Source organism: Gymnoscopelus braueri (genome assembly GCF_963280865.1).
Source record: "Gymnoscopelus braueri genome assembly, chromosome: 1".
Lineage (NCBI taxonomy): Eukaryota > Metazoa > Chordata > Actinopteri > Myctophiformes > Myctophidae > Gymnoscopelus > Gymnoscopelus braueri.
In genome coordinates, this window is record NC_137603.1 from 13,097,372 (window position 1) to 13,120,448 (window position 23,077).

At 42.2% G+C, this 23,077-nt stretch overlaps 1 protein-coding gene across 1 annotated transcript in view; it reads right to left on the reverse strand.

Moving 5' to 3' along the window:
• Positions 1-10,639: 10,639 nt before the first annotated feature.
• The window catches only part of pcdh17 (protocadherin 17), a 67,486-nt gene continuing 55,048 nt past the window's right edge, over positions 10,640-23,077 (reverse strand). The window contains exon 5 of the mRNA XM_080429267.1: positions 10,640-12,289. Coding sequence (XP_080285393.1) covers positions 11,586-12,289 — 704 coding nt within the window. The 3' untranslated portion in view covers positions 10,640-11,585. The remainder of the gene's footprint in view (positions 12,290-23,077) is intronic.

The window sequence follows — 23,077 nt, forward strand, 5'->3', positions numbered from 1 at the left end:
CAGGAACATGATCCTGTATCAAGTTCCCCATTGATCTGGGAACAGATTAGCCCTAATAAAGTTCAAGTTGTGCTCTATTTCCTGATTTGAAAAAAAAAGAAAAAAGATAGAGAATACATTTTGTATCGTTGACTAAGTTTGATTAAGATTTTCAGTAACTGGACATCTACTTTTGACCCATGATATCTGCATGTATCATGGGTCAAATGCCATTTGACCCATGATACATGCATCAAGTCCCTTTCATAGATAATTGAAGGAAATCTGACAACCGACTGCTGTGCATACTGTGTCACACAGACAGACATTGGATCTGAGACAGTATTGTCACTGCCCGCATGTCACTCAACTCAGACATGAAAACAGGGTGTTCAGACACACAACGGGTTGTGATCTGAGCTGTAACAGTACCCGAGGTGCCCTGACACACGCACACTCACTGCAATAGTGTGGGTAATGGAGGATGGGGGGGGAGAGAAAGAGGCTGAATGTCCAGCATATCTGGAGTGGGGGAAACTTGAGAAGGGCCTCTCTTATGTTCCATTAAGGTAGTGGAGATGTAATGGCAGGGATGTTGGACCAGATAACAACAGAAAGAGTCATAAATGGGAAGAGAATGTCCTTTTTTTCCCTGTGTAACCCGAGGCCAGGATAATTTCACTGAGGTTTCATTTGATGAAAACAAAACAGCAAAATGGCACTGCCACTATGTTTAGTATTCTGTATGATATTACACTACTGGCCCATATCACAACATGATATGCAGCATAACAGCATATAATGTATGTATTGTAATACATGCTTTTAGCCCAAAACAACATATGATATTTACAGAGGATAGTCAAATACATGGATTTGTGCTAATGCACTGTAATAACTAGCCTTTTTTTCCCTGAAAAACATACCATTAAAGAAGGTATTATATTCATAGAATTACGTTTCAATTGAGCCAAATGGAGGAATCGACATAACATAATAATCCATTTTTCTCTAACCTGCCCAGTAAACACCAAATCATTTTCAAAAGACATCAGTCAGAGTGTGTGTTATGTGGCACGTGTCCCTGGAGAGAGCCTGTTATTTACACTCTCTCATGTCTCTTGTCTGGGCGACTGGTGCTGTGTGGATGCATTGCATTCTGACTTTGTTGTAGATCAGCTCTGAATGCTTTAACTGTCAGATTCAGCCCTCTAAAGTCCCCCGTGGCTCATTCTATTTGTACTAGCCATTAACTGAGAAGGCCTCTGTCTGTCTGCCAGCGTATTTAGCAACTCTTTTGTTTGTTTGTTTCTCCCTTGTTGATTCCCCCCGTTTGATCATTTCATTCCTCACCAATTGATGTGTAAGTTTTTGTTCCAAATTCATTGTTGGGGAAATCTTTCTTGGGTTTGTGCGTGTGCGTGCGTGTGTGCGTGTGTGTGTGTGTGTGTGTGTGTGTGTGTGTGTGTGTGCGTGTGTGTGTGTGTGTGTGTGTGTGTGTGTGTGTGTGTGTGTGTGTGTGTGTGTGTGTGTGTGTGTGTGGGGGGTGGTTTGTGGGATATTCAAAGTATGGATGGCATAATGATGTGCAGGCACATTGTCTGAGGCATAAATCGTCTTTTGTCAGTCTCAGAGTTCAGAGAAGGGCCAGTTTCCTGCGCCCACTGACGTATCAATTCAATATAGACGATGGGTAAACTTTGAAAACAAAAATAACACAATAGATAGAACAGAGTGACAGGGAGAAGGCAGACGCCGAAGGATCTTTTTCTGACTGGAACTATAATGTTGTATACAAACTATCTTGGTACTGTAGTTTAGACAGATTTTAGACAACATGTTTATGGCCAAATGACTCACGATGGACATGGTGTTATGTTATCCACATGTTGTCACTTCTCAATGGAGTGCATTAATTAGAGTTGAGAACAGTGGGGGAGTTCTTAGTACAAAAGCCACAATACTAAAAATAATGCTAGCAGTGGGACACACCGGTAGTACATCGACCACATGATGGCAATGTCCCTGGTTTGATTCCGGCAGGTGGCTTGTGTTGCATCAGGTCCTTTCCCCTCTATGTTTCCTGAATCTCTCTGATGTCAAAGTAAAACAGGAAATGCTAATGGTTATATTATGTCAGCCTATTGTTATGAAAAAGCACAGGAAAGTACAGTTCAATGCAAGGTCTGCAAGAGGATTTGAACTAATTTAACCCCTTGCTAGAGCCAAATCTGGGTTGGATAGTGGGTAGTTACATGGGTTTCTTTGTGGTGTTGTGTATCTTGCCCAGTATCTTGCCCATTGCAAGTTGCTGTACTCTGTCCTCTACCCTGAGCTATCCGACCCTAGCAAAGTGAGCAGGGGTTAAATGGGTTGTAGATGTGAGGCCAAGAAGTAGCCTTACCAATGTGTTGTGGGATGTCTGGAGCCTTGTTTTTAAGGCCTTTGTGGTGTTATGGTATGAGGTGCATGCATAGTCGAAGTAACCTTGGATGAGTGCTCCTGTTAGCGCCCTCAAAGTATTCTTACCTACCAGAAAGGAGAGAGAGCACATTTTCATGCGCGCGCGCTTCGTGAGCGCGCACACGCTAGCACACGCTAGCACGCGCATGCAGCACCCTTAACCCAAAACGTCTTCCCACGGCCCTGGTAAAATTTGAACCTCAAGAGCCCACAAGGAGCATTATGGTCTATGCACTAACTAGCTGAGCCACCAGGCACCCCATGATTTATCTTCTCATTCACCTCTGGACATTACAGCCATGAGAGCTGATTTGGCTTGAGGTGTGCTAAGGGCATCCATTAACAAAGGGGGTACAACTAACAGAGATTGTCAACATGGTAGATAAGGGGCATAAGCTATTAAGGTAAACTTAATTATGTGCTCCAGTAATTTATTTTCCCTATCAAGAGATTTATCATGCAGCAGGAGTAATTGGTGTGCGTGTGTGTGTGTGTGTGTGTGTGTGTGTGTGTGTGTGTGTGTGTGTGTGTGTGTGTGTGTGTGTGTGCGTGTGCGTGTGCGTGTGCGTGTGTGTGTGTGTGTGTGTGTGTGTGTGTGTGTGTGCTTCTTTGTATGCTAAATCAATGGAAATACACAAGTGGCTGATGAGTTTGCATTATGGTATGGTTATAGATGTACTTACTTTCTGTGTGGCTGAAAGGAAGTGGTGTCAACGTGTTTCAATGTATGTATCTATGCCTTTAGGCCAGGGAGTGTTAATTCTTCCAAAGAAATATTTTACTGCATGGGTCCTCATTCCGCAAGGTTCTCGGGATTTGGTATGGACTGGAGTTTGAGAAGTTCAAAGACTCTTTACCTTAGGCTGTACCACTCTAAACACTGACAGAGTGACATTGTGATTTGTATAGTTCTGTTAACGACAGAATAGCTAATTGATCTCAGGTCCGGGATCAATATAGCCACTCTGCCAAAGGAGAGAGGCTTCACTATTCAGGCATTTGTCCCCAAGGTCATATCCTATTACTCTAATATTGACCTTCCTGTTCTCACTTGGCATTCAGTCCAAATCACATCCTGTTGTTATCATGCCATTAAAGTACCTTTGTCTTCCATTTCATGTGATACCTTCTTCTCTGTATAGCCTTTGTGGCAGGTTATCAAAGTCCAAACATAGAATGTTCACTGTCAATACAGCATCACCTCACTGGTGGAGTCATGATGGCATGTTGCCAAAGAATGTTCAATGCGTTGACTTGATTATCAGCATACAATTATTCAGTTAAGCACATTTGACTTTAATTGGAACAATTAAAGTTAAGGAGGTTAAAGAGTGCCCCAGAATCTTTCAATCTAGTTTAAGATTTACAAGGGATCAGGGTCTCTATTTAGCATTAGTGTTTCTGAACAAAAGTAACTTTGATACAATTAATTTGAATTAAATTAGTTATTTACTTTTACATTAATTTACTAAAGCATTGGTCACAGGTCAATAGGTGACCGGGTTAGACATTACAGTAGGACAAAAGGTGTTTCATGTTTCATGTAACTGATGAAAAATACATCACAGACCAAGAAACAAAATAGGCGAAAAGGATGGGTTCAAAAGTCGAGGTGGCATTTAGCGAAAGGTTCTCTTAGCTCTGGAGTGTCTCCTACACCAGGAATTGGATATTCATGAATTGATTCAGCGGTGTCAGTCAGTCGTGCACTTTGCCAAGGGCAGTAATCCATGCGATGGAATTCATGTCTACTTCATATTAAGTTTCCCATGTTGCTTATTGACCTTTTCATCTAGCATTTTCCCTCGCTGATGTGAGTCGGCCTCATCACAGAAGCTGTCTACGGCTATTATTTTGGTCCGTTCCATTCTGCTTCGGGTGAGAAAGACTAGAACATTTAACACATCACTCCTCTTTGGGGTGATAGGATGGGGGGGGGGGAAATGAGAGAGATCCTGTACAGTCAGTTTAAAACATTGGTTGCAGTTACCACTTGAGTGAACAGAATATAAAGTGGTTTAGTAAAGAGTTTGCTGCCTTGGTTTCTCTAATTCTCCTAACGGTTTTGAGGGGGGTGCTCTGGTGGTGCAGGGGTAAAGTTCCTGTCTACCACCCGAGTCTACGGGTTCGAATCCGTCGTGGTGCATCCGGTTTGGCCGAGCGTCTAGGAACACAATTGTTAGAGGTAGGAAGCCAGACGGGGAGTTTGTCGCTGTGCTAGCAGCCTCTACTGGGGTGGCACATGTCAGTGGGGGGTGTTGAGCAGGAGGAGTATAGGACAGAGGACGGAGATGATCTCCTGGTGGGGGCTCATCATGGGCAGGTGAACCAGTCATGTACTGTAACAGTATTACATAAATGTGTGGGGAGATATTAATTGGCATTATGACATTGCTCAAAAAAAGGCAACAGATACAACCTGCACACGTGTCTTCAAATGTAAAAACAATTGAATATAAAACAACATTTTGGTCTTAGACCTTCATCAGGTTAAGAACGAAACGTGTTGCATTAACATTAAAGGATTTTTCCATTATAGTATTTTTCACAAACATTCTTTAAAAACATTCACAATGGAACTGTGTCGTGAAAAATACCCATTCAAATGTTTTCCCCACTTGGGCACAGATTCCAACTGTGAAGGATTTCAGTCATTCTCAGACCTGTTGGTCACCTGGTTCTGGCCCACTAGAAAAGGACTGCGGAGGCAGGGTTTAAATTCTACTTGTCTATGATAGAGAACAGTCAGGTGTCACTCAATGAAGCTCTAACTAGCCATAAGCGTTAAGGCAAATTTACACTTCATCGCACGACCATATCACTAAACAAAATATAACATACAGTATTTGCAACTGAAGTGTCTACATTACTAACATCGTCAACACTTTTTACAGTTGACAGCATAATTCTGACATGACATATGGTAATTAAACAAAGCATACATTAGCCTTTACTTGGCTAGCAAAATAGACAACAGCTGACTGTGGTATTGAGTTACTATACCTGTAACAACACCAGTAATGAACGCAGCTCTGTTTGCCCTGATTGTAATGGAAAGATACTGTGAAAGGTTCAGCCGTGCTCAGTCCTGGCACTTAAAATTTGAATTGATATCCCACCAGTCTAGCCATTCTTCATTGTATATCTTTGATGTGTCACTTTACAAATGGCTTATAGTTTCCTGCATGTCCATCTTGTAGCCTTCACATTGCACTATTCACCACATAAAATAGTGCAACTATTTTACATTTCCCATCAACTTCTAGCTCTTCTTCAAAGGTACTGAGGAGGATGATAGAATATACAGAATAAAAAGTTGAAACCATCCTGCAGGGCCATAGAGACGGCATGTAGACACTAGACAGTGGGATGCGCGAGATGGGGCTTAATTTAAAAGACTACCTACTTTCTAATTAATATCTGCCTCAGGGCTACTGGTATATATATAAACAGAGTATAAGCCTTGGTGCACACTGCATACCAATGGACACACGATGGGTTAGAACTTTCATTCTGCTCTCAAAATGAACATTAATTTGATCCAGTAGCCTTGGAATAAGTAACAAGATGAATTATTCATCTCAAATCATTAATCTTGTATCTTTTTTTTTTACAAACTTATTTAGCTAATTAAGCAGCAAAGTTGCTACCTCAGCCAACTATGTCATTGTTATAACGTAAGAACATGTTTTTTTTTATTTTTTTATAAGAAAGACTCTCAATTATGACACCATTGGCCATTCAACATTTTAGTCAACATAATATAAATCCTCAAATTTTCTTTTGAATCCTGTCTTCTCAACACAAACAAACGAACAAACATAAAAAGTATTCCTTTGGCAACTTTAGGCTACCTTATCTTGATTGACCTCCCATTACACACTTCACTTGGCAGGAAATAACACTGAACAGTTAACTGATCAGTGCTTAATGAATACTGTATGAAAATGATTGGTATCCCAGTTAATTGCTCAGAAGATGAAATGAAAAGGCAATTAATGAAACAACTCTGTGAGCTTTCTTTAACCACTTGAACTGCAGCATGCCTATTCCGAGGGGAACATTAGCTAAAAATAGCCAATCTACAAGCTCCGCTATTTTTGCCGAAGAGATTAGGTGTAGACGGGGGGGAAAAAACAGCAAAAGTATAGTTTTAACTCAAGTCTGGTTCTCTAAGACTAGAGGGTTTAAGTTGTTAATGCAGAAGATGTGAATTATACAACACCAAAAGATCACATCTGCCTGTGTACCTTTCACTTAAAACATTTGCATTGCCCTCAACTACACACTGCATGGTAGATTTGACTTATCTGCAAAGCATATCACCCTCTCACCACAGGGCAGTGTTGAAGAGACTTTAATTTGGCCTGGGTATGCAAATCTGGGGGTGAGGGGTGGAGCGCAGCATCTTATCTGAGAAGCATTAGTGCACATCATTGCAAATGCCATTTTATTCGCCTCTCAGCAACCGTGAAAAAAACACAACATGAGCAGTAATCTTTTGTATGGCGAGAGTGTGAGCTAATGAGATGAATCAAGAATCACTAGCCCAAAGCGAACATTTTAAGTGGTGTATGTACTGTATGTGTACAGTATATTTTAAGTGTGTGAGCGTGTGTTTAAAAAAAACAATGTGCAAACCCCATTTTTGTTTTCCTATGTAAGCTGGTGCAGTGCAAATAAACAAAGCAATCTTATTAGACAAGGCAAAGACAAAACGACAACAACGACGCTTAATGAAATATAAATATTAAATCACTGAAATGTAATGAAAGCCATTTATCTTGACCAAACACGCTTTAACCAACTCATTCAAGGACAAGAGCAATAACTATTAGCAATAGCTTTTTTTTATTCAGTCTTTTCAATCTTTTTTCTTTTTTTTTTCCAGATAGATCACAATGAACACAGCCTTTAGACAATAGCAGTTGAGATAATCCATACAAATGAATGTCTCTGGTCTTTTTCACCAGTTGCCCATTGTAGCGTGGAGCCCTATGGTAACAGTGTGGGCTTTGGAGGGTGAGGGGACAACATTGACAAACATCGGGTGCTTATTTTAACTAACCAAAAGGACATGTCGATGTCTTTATATGTGCGTGAATCAGTGGCTATCTGCAGGTAGCCTACATCATGTGTTTGCCTGCGTCGGTGTGAGTCAGAGAAGAGAGGGGATTAGCCACATTCAGCGAGGGTCTGTTTTAATCACTTGGTAAATTCAGCAGTCTCCCGTGGGCCAAAAATACCCCACCCTAGATTTGACTAATGCACCGATCAATCCTTTTGCATGCCTACAGTGGGTAATTAGACAATAATGAGAAGCCTTACATTAGGCTTGATCCCCAACTATGTGTTGACCTCAGCAGCCACTGCTCCATTAGACAGCAAATAGCCTGAGAGAGGACCGTGGCTATAAAGCATACCTTCTACCCCCCCCTGAACCAGCTCATTTCATGCCGCAGCTTTGCCAGGGCGCACAGTCGTAGCAGCCAGACCAGAGGAACACCATTAGTGGGGACAGCCTTTTAAAAATGTCTGAACTGTGACATTGACTGTAGCCAGATCCTGACTAAAAGACAGAGTCCTGGGGTGAATTCAGTGCTAGTTTCAATGAATGGCCCAAACAAAAGGAGCACAGCAAGGTTTAATGTGATGGCATTAAACCAGGAACTATATAGTCACAAAAAAAGTTCAAACCATGAATCCGTTAAAACAGATGAATGCACACTGGCGCTGCTGGTGTGCGCTGGACATCTACACGTCTACACACACACATCTACACACAAGGAAGTTCTTGAAATAAGACGAGGAAACAAAGAGCATACAGTGATAAAACGATGGTACATCACAAAGACTCATGAATGGCTCTGCACTATAGGGAATGTGAGCGCTCAATGCTTAAGTATGTACTGAGGATCAAAGTTACAGAGCAAACTTTGTTCATGAAATGTGGCAAAAGTCAACCCTGTCAGAATTATCGGGTCACAATTGAAAGAGGCAGGAAATGTATACAGTATATATATATATATTATATATATATATATATACTGTATACATTTCCATGTGTGTGTGTGTGTGTGTGTGTGTGTGTGTGTGTGTGTGTGTGTATATACTTTTTTTTTTACATTTCCAGAGAGGTTAACCTATCAATACTCCTGTACATAGAAAGAGCAAGCGAATAAAGCCACGAGGAGGGGGGAAACACAAGCAAATGTATGGAGAACAAACAGAAAGTATACACAGAAGAAAACATCCTAAAGGTAGGAGACAGGTAATGCAAGATGCCATTATAATGCAACAGTGTTTATGAAGGACATCTGTCGTTTAGCAAGCTCCCCCTGGGCGGCACAGTGTTTTAAATGACACAACGAGGGTGCATCTCAATACTCTGAGAAGTCTTCCTTTACTTGTCTCCTCCTCTCAGCCAAAATGTATTTGAAGACACTGGACCAGGGTGTTCACTAAAGAGAATATCCTGGCGTTTTATCACTACCTGTTCAACAAAATTGTGTGGACTAAGAAAAGAGAGAGGGAAAAAATAAGGGGACACGATTTCAGAATACTCAGACAATGACATGTGTCTGTAGGATAGAATGCGTTTCATCTGCCAAACCTGACATACTATATGAACACAACAGGAGCCAAGTCCATGCACAAGTCATTGTTCCTTCACTTGGGCATGTCTCAACAAGAACTTGAGGTTATTGTCATATTTAATCTAACAGCCTACTGTTTTGCCTATCTTATTGTCATTGAATATTAGAAAAAGCACTCCCCCCCATTATTATTTCAGAGGGTGGCCGAAATGTGCCAAGATTTTTAAAAATAAATATTTGTATATATAGTTTTGTTTTATTAAGAAAGCCTGAATGTGAAGACACTTGGTTGTATATAAACCATGTACCTAAACACCGAAGACATCAAATCTAAAGGAACTTCAGAAAGTGTTTCAGATGTTATGTTTCTCTGGAAAGTATGACAATTCTAATGTGTATAGTGAAGGAATACATACAGTTACATACATAAACGACACAGACCGCTGAAAAAAAAGAACCTCTTTTGGTCCTTTATAGAAAATGCACATTCGGGTGGACCAGGGTTTCATAAGCAGTCACAAGCTCCACAGAAACAACAAGCTCTCCGCAGAGACAGTAAGGCAGTTATATGATCACCAAGGAAACCACTCCACTTTTCATTATGGCAGGTTTCTTTTTCCCCCTTTTTTTTAAAAAGAAAGTAAAAACAGAACCAAAATACATATAATACCCATTCGAGTTATTGTTAAAGGAAATAGCTGCCCGTAAAAATCTGCTCAGTAAAAAATACTCAAACTGTTGTCTTGTGGTTGTTTGTTTTTTTGTTGTTGTCGTTGGTTTGAACTGTATTCTAGGTCGGCTGGCTCGTTACGCTTTCAACAGTTAATGTATTTGATCCAGTTAGATCTCAGGGTAGAAAGAGGCGACATGTCAAAAGCACTGAAGCCAGCCTGCAGGATGCAGAATAGAGAGAGGGGGAAAACATCAACAAAATCCCAAACTAAAGCAAACTCACAGAGTTCGACAGCTACTAAGGCAACTTTTGCCAAATACAATATAAGCCCATGTATATTGCAACACAACTATATATTAATTTAATAAAATACACAATATCGCTTTTGTACACATAACAATTTGGCTCAAATGCACAGAAATTGCAGTAAAATCAATAAAAATATGTCATTTTTTATGTAAACACATTTAAATTGGATACATTTACACATATAATGATATATGTATAGTGATAATGTGAAGGGACATTTTCTTGTTTGTTAATATTTTGGGGTATTTTTCTTTGAAACAGTGGCAGTGTCCTTTGCGGTTCTTTGAATAAATACCCCTCTTAACCTGTTCCTTTACTCCAGGACACCTTTTTTGCTCAAGATTTTCTCATTTCGTGTTTTCTTACAAAATGTATAAATATCTCGTTAATATCTGGACACTATACATGAATTCATACATATATTGATCTATATAATCATATAGATGTTATCTTTTCACAGTTGAGGAAAAAATGTCCCTTTTTATACAGGATTGTGATTGCCTTGAGGCAGAGTCAGACACATGGAAATTCACCGTACACAAGGGACTGAAAGCTGATGATTTACATGTATTAGACGATTACACAGATGGCCAATTTTATTTGGGTGCACGTGTGTGTGTGTGTGTGTGTGTGTGTGTGTGTGTGTGTGTCTGTATGCGTGCGTGCGTGCACGTGCTCGTGTTCATGTAGGTGCGTGTGTGTGCGTGTATTTGCAGTGTAGTACATATGTATAAAACGGGTGTCCACAGCTACACCAGTCAGGAAACATGAATGCTTAAATAGGGGGTGAGACACAGCTTACACATGTGATTATAAATGACAGGTGAAACATGGTTTACACTGTTAATAATTCCCCATCAGTACAACACTCTGGTCCCTTTTAAGTCCATCGCTGACCCCAAATCTGAACACCCCTGATTAGCCAGCCTCTTCACTTCCGACACACAGAATCCGTTAACGCGCTGAACACCAATAATACAAAGTCAGAAAAGATAACGTTGTTTTTGTGTCTTTCTGTCCTTCCCTGGTCCCCAAGGGAACCAGACTTTTGTTCCTCTGTTCCTATACCTCGATTGTCATGTCTGACCATACGAAGTCCTTGTCTTTATTACGCCGGTGGCAATCACACTTAACAGAAATCCGCCTACACACAATCAGATATGTAGGATTTCACAAGAGACCATGAACAACACACTTATGAGCTGGTGGGCACTTAGATAAAAGCTTGCAAGGAGCCAGAAGCATAAGCCTCTGCCATCTGCTTAAAGAATCCAAAACAAAACAGAGTTCATAAAGTCAACAGAATTCAAACGTTCAAATGTTAGTTAGTTATCAAGAATGGTAGCAATGTCACAACAACCAACTGGTGCCAAAGCAATATTATAAATTGTTTCCATTGTCCTTCCAGTTGTAGTTATTTTCATCGACAAATAATTTGATCACAGCTCCTATTATAAGAGCTTTAGTTGAGTTGTTTTGGTGACAGTTTTTGATGGCAGTCGCATCCTTTCCTCTCCACTCGTCTCCTCTCATCTCCCCTCCTAACTCTCTCTGAGTTCTCTGTGTCACTTCCTGAGCGTGCCGGTGGCCTCACTTCCTCTGCAGTCCTGCAGCAGTTTGTCGATGTCCCTCACCACCTGGTCGGCGTCCATGCCGTCGTGGCCCGCCTCGAGCTCGGGCTGCTCCAGGACGTGCTCCATTTCCCCCGAGCACACCGCCTCCTGGCTGATCCTGGACCGGGCCTCCGCCAGCACCTTGGCCACCGGGTCAGACGGAGGCATGGCCGGGTAGACGCCCTGTTCTCTGCTTTGTTTGGCCGGCGACAGATACTGGCCGTCGGGGGGGCCGTAGTGGCCCGAGCACGTGGCGGGCGGAGGTTTGCCCTCCGCGCCGTCCGCCGGGCTCTTCACCGAGGAGCACGGGGAGGTGGTGGAGCAGCCCTTGGTGGGGCTGCCGGAGGCGGAGGGCACCTCCTGGAGCAAGGGGCTCAGCGCACGCTTGGCCTTCAGGTAGGGCTTGACGTTGGCGACCAGGATGGTGTGGTCTCGGCGCTCCTTGCCAAAAGTGCAGAAGGTCTTCTTGCCGTTGGGGTTGACGGTCTCGTAGGTCTCCGCCTCTGGCACCGTCTCCATCCCGGCGGGCACAAACAGATTGTTCCGGTAGTCCACGCCCTCTGCCTGGTTGCCGCCCGCTGGGAACTGCGGCATCCAGCAGCGGTCAGAGTGACCCAGCACCCGGCACTCCTCTGTGCAGTTCACGCAATCCTCGTCTGCAGAGACAGAAGATAATGACAGAGGGGGGTTACAGGTGAGACCACAACATGCAGTAGAAGACAGTTTTGCACACGAGTAATATAATTACACCACACACTGAGAGGGCAGCTACATAAAATCAAAAAATTGCGCATCACTGAATTCTGAAGAGCCGAGAGAGTCCAAGGTTGGGTAATTAGAGCTAAACATAATGAAATAATGTGAATCCACACACACACACACACACACACACACACACACACACACGCGCACGCACGCACACACACACACACACACACACACACACACACACACACACAGACACACACACACACACACACACACACACACACACACACACACACACACACACACACACACACACACACTTTCCAGGGGACACCTGCTGGGTGGATATGCATTTTCCAAAGCTCTGATCAAGGGGATGGCAGAGCATACAGAAGGGATGGGATGGGGGTGGGCTACAGAGAGGAAAACAACAACAGTTGAGGTTTGGCAAAGGCATAATGCCGTTATCATAAATTCATGTCACTGAGCTTTGAAGCCCTCCCTAGACAGAGACACAGTGCCAAACGCCTTGTGCTTCTTCCCTATGTGTGTTCCTGCATGTTTATTTGTTAGTTGGAGAGAGAGAGAGACACACACACACACACACACACACACACACACACACACACACACACACACACACACACACACACACACACACACACACACACACACACACACACACACACACACACACACACACACGCGCGCGTGTGCTCGTGTGCGTGTGTGCTTGCTTGTGAGAAAGAGGATGCGTGCATGCATTCTCCTCTTTCATCTCTATTCAGAAGGATGCACACTCTGGCTGATTACGGGAGTGTTCATAGCTGTGTGAAATGGATCCAGAAATGGGTAGGGGAGAAAAAAAATCACATTTCTTTCTCCCCTATTGGGCACAGGGTGAAAAACAGAGGAAGAAAGAGCATCTGTTGTCCCACAAATGGAATGTTTCCATTGGCCAGGTGGGATAAAGCTAAGACAACAGACTGGCAGACCCGATACCATGACTTCATATTACCGTGATACAATGCGCTTCTTCAATCCATATGTATTACATATTCCAGTCAGATCCAATATCAAATAATGGTTCCAGGTTATTCTTAGCATTTGTTTGACCGGTACTGGAGTACAGAGTGGGTGGAATTTTACAGTAGATAAGTGACCCGTCAACAAAGTATAATGCTTTTCATTGAATGACTAAACTTTCTGGTTCACACAATGCAGTGTGTGAGATTGGCGAATCTGACCTACCTGCCAATATGATTTAGCTCTGGGTTGAGTTTTACATATCTGAGCATACCATTTCCTTCTGTACAGAATATAAATTCAGATAATAAGCTTTCGAGAAATAAATATTGTAAAAGTCAAAAAAGTGTATCGTCAAACTTTCTTCTGTGGTCAAAGTCAAACTGCAATAGGTATTTTGTGGGATTAGGTGTAACATGTATAATAGGCTAGCATATAAAAAGCAATACATCAAACAGCATGAAGTCTAAACGTCCCAAATCAGTCTTAATCTATAGTGATTAAGACTAAGTGACTAAATGACTAATACTCCTCATGCAACCCCTTATAATATAATGCTGTTAATAACAGTTTAGGTTGATTTAGAGTTATGTATCAATGTTTGTTGAGCCTCTGATATAAACAGGGACACTTGTATGCCTGCAGTAAAAAAAAAAGAAAAGGATTATGCCTACATTAAATAATATTTATACATTTTTGGTTTGGGATTTATTCAAAGATACAACCGAAAATCCAATGCTTTTGGACAAAGCCATCGAACATTGAGGTAATACATACTTTCCTCAGAGGGAAAGTGTTTTATACAGTATCAAACTAATACTATGTGTTATTGTTGATGTGAGTGTCTGAATTAAGTGGATGTGGTTGGGTTCACTTTGGTCTAGGCTTGTCTTTGCAGTGTTGCAGGTCAGTAGCCTCAATTCCCAAGAGACTGCTCTCCTAAGCCACAAAGGATGAGCTTAAGACTTCACAAATGTTTAAGGAAGGCCAAATACCACTGCCAAAGAGAGGCTGACATTTCCCATGCTGAAGCAGTCATCTGGGAGGAAATAAAAGGAAACACAGAAAAGGGAAGCTTGACCAGTTTGAGACAGAGTAAATTGAAATGGTGGGGGGTGAGAGCATGTCACTGCCCGAACCCACACAAAGCCAGTACAGTATGTCCGTCTGTGTTTGTGAAGAGTGATTTGAGATTAGAAAAAGAAAGTCCAGACCCCATGTCAAGGCACACAAATCGGTCCGAAGCTAGTGGAAATCGATTTTTACACTTTGAGAGTCAATAACACAAAGCTAACCACACATCCAAACACTAGTCTCCCACACATACTAGTAGATCCTACATACACAATGCTAACTGGTTCGGCTTCAAACACCCAGCTTGTCTGCATTCCAGACACACACAATTAACTTGGCTTCCACAATGTCTTCATGCTCTCCCGAGGTGATTGCCCATTCACTGGGCACATATTAAAACATAAATAATCCATGGAGACATTATAGTGTATTTCCCTGCATCTAGTTGGAGGGAATCACGGATAGCTTATTCATGGTGGAGCTGCACGTTCAACCTTGAGACTCCTCATATCTATGGCTAACAATATGACATATAAGGGTGACATTCATCTCTCTCTCTCTCTCCCTCTCTCATTATTGCTCTATTCTGATGTGCTATAGAGGCAGTCCACCAAGGTCATAGTGGCGATTCATTTGCTATAGACCTCGACAGTGACGTTCCAGAAGTAAACGTCCCATTCATGTTCTCCGTGGAGAACTGTATTATCAGCTTTAATGTTCTAACTCGTAACAATCTAATGTAGACTTGCCAGAAGGTCCCTGGCTGTAAAATGACGCTACACGTATATGCTCCTGTAGAAGCCATGCAATCAATCTAGTTTTTTTTTTTTTTACGGTTTAATTTGCCATGCCATGGAGAAATACTTCACTACCCATCTGTTTCATCTGTTTAAGAAAGTAGGTAGCTGATATATTGCACTTTTACCTTAGCGCTAGGTATACTCTTAGTTGCTTGTTTTAGAAGAGAATGCACTTAAGACTTCTGGTGATTAGTAGTTTCGTTCCCTACCTATGTTGAATGCACTTATTGTAAGTCGCTTTGGATAAAAGTGTCTGCTAAATGACTGTAATGTAATGTACCCACAATCCAAAATGTTACCACCCCCCACGAATGTTGAGTGTTTCACGAGTTTCTACTATTCTAGATCCCATAGTCAGGTGACACGATCGTAAAACGACAATCATACCAATCAACTACAATATTTTACAACACTATTAACAATATAAAGACTATAATAAAGACAACGATTAAGGTTGAAGAGAATTAGTTCCTTCATTTTAAAAAGTCCATAAGGGTTACATTTGTACACTTTTGGAGTTACACATGAACACAGTGGATTTTACTGTGTACAAGTTGGAAGTTATCTTATATTTTTCAACATAACCTTTACTTGAAGAGCCATGGCAAATGGTATTTTTCTTTCACACTTAAAGACACAGACACACACTGTAATGTCAAAATGGAATGAGAGTGTTATTAAAAATATGCAATAACCCGGAGGAACCAGACCATACAACATTGTTGCAACAACTGTCAAAACTTTGCCTATTACAGCTGAGCCCCCTGGATCCATTCAAACATATTCTGCTAGCATTCAGCCTTCTATCTCCAACAAAACAGCCATATTGTTATACGATAATCTCATCAAAATCCAGTATCATGAAATTCTGCCTATTTCTATCAGGCAGTCTATTCAGTGGTCGGAGTAAGATGGAAAGAAGTCTTTCTGCTGAGCGAAAAAAAGCCCCTGGTCTTTCTCCATGAACAAAATGTCCTCTCTTTTCCTTCCAGAATTTTATTTTGAGTAAATTAGCACGGGCATGAATTTGGGACATCAGACAAGTATAAAACATATAGGACATCGTCTCAATAGAAATGTAATGAAAGAAAAGAGGCCCCTCAATTTTGTCTGATTTTCACATGCCATACTCAGAAGTAGCCAGGGTGTGTGTGTGCGTGTGTGTGTGTGTGCGCGTGTGCGTGGAGGGCAGCCCCTCAACTTCAGAATGTGAAAAGTGTGCCTGTGTATCCATGTGTGTCAAAAAAGTGTGATTTCCCTAAACACCCCCCCCCCCCCCCCACACACACACATACACACACACACACACACCCCTACCCCCGGCACTATGTGCCCATCCCTTTCTCATATTATTACCCAGCCCTGTGATTAATGTCCCCTCGTCACAGTGCAACCACGGGGGGATGAGTGCAGGAGCAGATCTGTACTCACTGTAGCCTATTGCTAGCAGCACAACAGCAGCAGGGGAGATATAGATAGCATTATTTGAGAGTGGGAGAGAGCATCAGCTTCCCCAAAAGTTCTAAAATAGTGAATGCTATCAACATATACTGCATCCATTTTTAATTCATCTCTGCGCTGGGTAGCTTTGCACTTCCACGCACACCTGGGTCCTCATTACGCAGCCTTAGGAGACACTGGGACATGGGATTAGTTGGAGGATGATCTAAGAGCATGTGCAAGCTTGTTACACGCACATGTGCACGTATACTTGTATTTTTGTAGTAGAAGTCCCCCCAACCCTCCCAAAGGTGGACAGGAGGAAAGGCAGCTGACAAATTTCACCAAGCATCTGTGGCAGACCATGACTGCACCTGTTCACCTGAGGGGGCTCACAGTGTGTGTTTATGTGTGTGTGTGTGTGTGTGTGTGTGTGTGTGTGTGTGTGTGTGTGTGTGTGTGTGTGTGTGTGTGTGTGTGTGTGTGTGTGTGTGTGTGTGTGTGTGTGTGTGTGTGTGTGTGTGTGTGGTGTGGTGGGACTTCTCTGTGTGTAATCCCCTCACCCATTGCTATCCAGTCCAGCTGATGATTTGCCAGGCTTTAAACGTAAAAAGAGAGCTAGTAGTGCAATTGTGACTCTGAATAAGAGAAGATTGCTTGCAATTTAAGGTGGAGATGGTCGAGAGCAGGGTTTTGCTGTAGGTAGCGTCTGTATGTAGGTATGTCCAGTCAGTCCCCATAATAGCAGACCACCAGAAGCGTACTGTATGACCAGGAAATACCAAAGTGAAACTCATGAAGCGTGGAACTTGTATCTTCGTTTTTTTTTAACTGTGCAAAAACATATTTCAGTGGACCTCAACAAACATTGTTCTCGAGAAGCACTTTTGCTCTTATACGTTGAAGTATTAATAAAGATCACTAATTCCATTTGGTGGAAGGAGACATTTCGGCAGTCATTCTGTCAATGCAGGCTGACATATCCACTATTCTTTGTGCATGGTAGAGCTTCACCACAACGGACATCAGTCCACAAAATGACACTAGTTAACCATTTTGTTCATGAACTAAATTGCGATTTGCGCGGCTTCAATCACAAACTGCACAACTAGAAAATTGCTATCGATAGCTAAGGATTTGACACAGAGGCCCTGCCGTTATTAGATTGCATGTTTTGTAGGCTGCTTTTCTTTTTCTTTTTCAGGGGCAATGTAGAATAATAATAATTAAAAATAAAAATAAATCAATATTGCATTCAATATAGCTGTAAGGGCTATTTTAGTCTTGGGGAGAATGTTAAAGCTCCCATTCCCTCCAACAGAACAAACATTTAGGACAGAAAATTTGATTTTATATGGCACTCCCTCTGACCCTCTGAATGATAAAGCCGCAGGCTCCCTTCCACAGCTACAGTAGATGTTATGGTGTGGATTAGCCTACTCATTAAGATAACATGGGTTGATCAGAATATACTGATATTTATCAGCCAATCAGACATGGAGCCAGTGGGCACAGCATTGTTATGGAAATGGTTGCTCGAGTGCATTAGTAGAAAGCTGTTGCTAGTTCTCGTTTGAAATCAAAACATTATGCTGGTGAAAAACAGGTTCTCCTCCACAGTTAGGGAACATATTTTGCCAGCATCTCTTGCACGTTCAAACAATATTTTCATTACATTACATTCCCATTTGTTTGTGGGCTTTATCACATGGCTGTTTGATCAGCTACTAACACAGTTTTGAGGAAGTGAGCATCTCCTGGAATGACAGGAGAGATGCATCACATACAAAATAAAAATATGCAAATAAATATTATAAATACAAATATATCTTGTATTTTATGTATGTTACATTTACATCATCTTTGCTACATTGTGGAATTGTATGTTTGTATCTTCTTAAAGGCAGGCCTATTACTATATTGCCCAATATATGTGTGTGAACAGACACATCAGGTATAAAATCTACTAAAACATGTATTGTTCTATAAATACTGTTCAGTCAGGAACACTCACGTCAAAGTAGATTTTACCATTTATTAGAACAAATGGAATACAGTTAAACTTGGCGTTAAAGCCTCCGCTCTTGGAGATGTTCCCTGAATTTTGTCCAAGCAGCATGCTAAGCAAAACCAGGGAATGTTAAGCAAAGCCCCCATAGGGATACAATATCAAACAATAAGCAATACATTGACATATTAGCTTGAATCAGCAGATATAATATCACAAGTATTTGAGCCTGTGCCAGAGTCTGATCAAAAGGCGGAGGCTGGGGTGGAGGGGGCGGCGAAGCAGCAGCAGTGAAGCAGCAGTGAAGCAGCAGTGAAGCAGCAGTGAAGCAGCAGTGAAGCAGCAGTGAAGCAGCAGTGAAGCAGCAGTGAAGCAGCAGTGAAGCAGGCAGCAAGACAAGCAGAGACCTAGTGAATGCAAAGCCGCATTTAAAGGAACCTCTTTGTTAAGGCGTGAGCTCTGATTGGAGTATATGAATGTGTGACGTAATGACCAGCAGAGCTGTGAATGGGGAATTAGGAGGCTGATCTTTACATCAGCTGACTGACAGCCGATTACAGCTGAGGCGTGCAAGACTTCCGTGTCCCGCATGAACTAACGCTATGCTTCATTTATTTTGCTTCAAACACTACTATTTCACCACCATCCATGCAAAGACAATGAGTTACTTGTGTTCCATGTCGGCTATGGGAACTAAATTTGTAATTTAGGAAGGAACTAAAGTTTAAGAAAACACTTCACAGCAAAATAACACAGTATCTGCCCCTCTGATTGGCCATTGCTCGACTCGGTCGCTGCACATTTGCATAAAGTTGGACTTTGCTCAACTTCTTTTTTTTTCCTTTTTTTTTGTCAAAGCAATTTTGTTGCCCAGCGACCTTTGGAAATGAATGACTTCCGGACACTCCCGGATACAGTACCTCTCCCCTGTGTGATAGCTTTTATCACAGTGGGAGGCCAGAGAATACCAATGCACAGCAGGAAAATGCTTGGCGGCATTGGTAGGGGAGCCCAGTGCCTGGCGATGCTGAGAATGAACCAAGGACAAATGTCTCTGGATCAAACACATCCTCTCTTCAGGCATTCTCACACACACACACACACACACACACACACACACACACACACACACACACACACACACACACACACACACACACACACACACACACACACACACACACACACACACACACACACTACAGCCCCCCCCCCCCCCCCCCCCCAACATCAACTAATGCTGGGCTAAGTTGTTCAAAGGAACACCCTGAGGGGAGACTATTCATGTGTAGGAGAGAGTGGGGATGAAGCACGGGGAGGAGGGGATGAAGAGGAGACCAGGCTCATACTCAAAACACAAACAAACACGCTAAGCCTAATCAATGATGCGCAAGAGGGGCTTCGCACCGTGGGTGTTGTGAGCGAATAGGCACACACAGGCAACAGGGTTCAGTGAAAATGTATAGAGATGACGGTTATTTGTTTATATGGATGCATGCGTCACAGAAGCAACCTTTCTCTTCTCTCTCTCTTCTCAGCAATCAGACTTTAACTTAAAATGCATGACAGGGCCCTGGTAAATTGGAAATTGTTCTCAATTGTGGGTAAAAAGTAGCAGGTTTGTGTGGCACTGTTTGCCTGTGCCTTAGTTTACTGTTGACCAGAGATGAATGTAGTCTGCTTCTAAGTTCTGCCAATTGTTAGGAAATATGTAACACGAGTTGTGATTTATTTGTCGTACTGCATTAAAAAATACGAATGGCTGGGTTGACCCGTGCGTCTGTATAAGAAGCCATATCAGCACAACGTACTCAATACAAAGTGCAACCTTCTATAATATCAACTATCAAAGGCGCCAGAGGTTAGACAAGCAAGAGAAAAAAAGTAAAACACCTCTCACCATTTCTGGTGTTATCTGCTGACAATCAGATATCGGCTTGTAAAAAGAAAAAAGGGGGGGGGGGGGGGAGTACCTGACAAACAGGTTCAACAGCAGCAAACCGCCATGGGAAACTATCCAATGCAAAAAATAAAAGTGCTGAGAACAGCCAAAGTGATGTTTATCTCTAAACATGTCAGTCGAGGAGTGACAACAGTCTTCAGAGAGTGACCTATCTGTCAGCACCCTATTCACAACAATGTAAAGCGGTTTTCCTTCAGCTGCTGTCGTAGTTATAGTCACCTCTATTGATCCCGTGGGGGGAATTTCAGTCGCTCAGAGGCCGCACAACAGTTAGAGTTACAAAGTTACAGACACAGAGTAAGGAAAGTACTGTCGGATACGGCACCGTCAATAAAGAACAACAACAGTATACAAAAGTAGAGACCTATACAACTATTCTGCACTATGCAGAAAAAAACAACACCACCAGGTTACAGTGTCCTCCCAGTATCCCGCCCATAACAAATGGGGGGGGGGGGGGGGGTCATACTGACCACGCGGGGGGAGAACATTTTTAACCCATTAAGACCGGGAACGCATCCGTGTCATTTGAATATTTATTTGGCTAAGCTCATAGCGCGAGCTTGTAGATCTGCTATTTTTGAAAAGTCTTTATTTTTTTTTGCAAATCTTTGAATATATGTATTTTTTGAAGCGAACATTTTTAACTCAAATCTTTGCTTCTGGGGGTCCATGGAACAACATATTTTGAGAAGGGGGTCCGCGGCCAAATACATATAATTTTGGGTGGTCCTTGACATGAAAAAGTTTGGGAACCACTGATTATACGTTTTTTTCAAAAAGCTGTTAGGATTTAGAAGACATTTGTAGAATCATCCCAGAAGCAAAGATTTGAGTTAAAAATGTTCGCTTCAAAAAATATATATATTCAAAGATTTGCACAAATGTTCATGATTTTTCAAAAATAGCAGATCTACAAGTAGCGCGGCACTCGGTGCCGTGCTATGAGCTTGTAGATCTGCTATTTTTGAATAGCCAAAGAAATCTAAAAATGACACACACAGATGCGTTCCCGGTCTTAATGGGTTAACAGAGTAGATGTAATTTCCAGTATTCTGGTGGACATGATGAAAATAGCAGATCTACTGCAACTTGTTGCAGTGTGAGGCGTTGTACGTAAGCTTGTACATTGGCTATTTTCGGAGAAGAGATGGTGTAAAGGGAAAAAAGGAGAGTCCCAAGTGTAGACCCCCGGAGGGCCCTTGGACAACATATAGGGTTTAAGCGGTTATTTTTCATCACACACAGCGGTTTGGGAGAAACTAAGCGGACATATACCTTGTCTGAATACCCATGATACCTTGATGAAGAGCTTAATGAGCGATAGAAATAGCAACGTGGGGTTTGGGGATGTGGGGGTGGGGGGGGTTACTGCTAACCATACTCAGAGGTGTAGCAATAATTCAAGGTCACTGAGGAAACATTCTGGCTTCAGTTTAATTAACACTTGGGATTCTGCTGTGTTTATAACCTTCAGTCTACTGCCAACATGTGACCGAAGACACCGGACGATTTATATTTCTCTGACAACTACATGGACTACTACTGTCTCCCACTAAAAGTGTTGTAATGCATTGCAAAGCAATCCATCAGATGGGGATATGAGAAAAATCACTTGAACATATTGTCAAAAAAGGGAATAGTAGCCTACTAAACTCGTTATCTACTGTAGCTAAAATGATGTATTAAAAACATGGTGTGTTACTAAAAACATGGTGTGTTACAATATATGGCCTGTGAAAAGGGGTCACTAAGCCAAAATGTTACTACCAGCATAACAGCATAACAGTATAACAACACCCAAATTATCTCTCATACATAAATTCGCGCAAAACTCAAAAGCCGACAATAAAGAGAAACGCAGAGGAACAGCAGTTCTAATGTGGCACAGACAGGCATGATGAGACACACCTAGGGAGGTACAGGTAGGTATAGGTGACAAAACGACTGGGGGGACAGATTGGGTGACAGGCAAGGAACGAAGGCAGCCAGAAAAAAACACAGACAAATGCAGGGTTTCCGCTCTGCCTCAATACCTGGAGGAAGACACGGCACGGCGGGCGCCCCGAAGGGTGGCAAAGGAGACGAGAGGAGGACTTATTAGAAGACAAGGCGAGAAGCGTGGCGAATCAGTGGCTAATCCTCCGTTTCCTCTAAGCCTGTGTAATTAGGACATGGGGGATCGCACCATGACAGAGGATGCTTCTAGACCCGCGCCGTTGCGGATACTTCCTCGTGCTTTAGCCCGGGCAAATTCTAGGTTTCTCAAGCTAAATTTAGTGTGCTTCTTCTGTGTGGGTGTGCGCACGTGTACTACGTACGCAAGCAAGCACGCTTGTGATTTCTTTAGTCTTTAGTGTGCATCTCTCAGTGTGTTTCACTCATTAGCAACCTAAATAGATGCTGCATGCCTACGCGGGGTTTT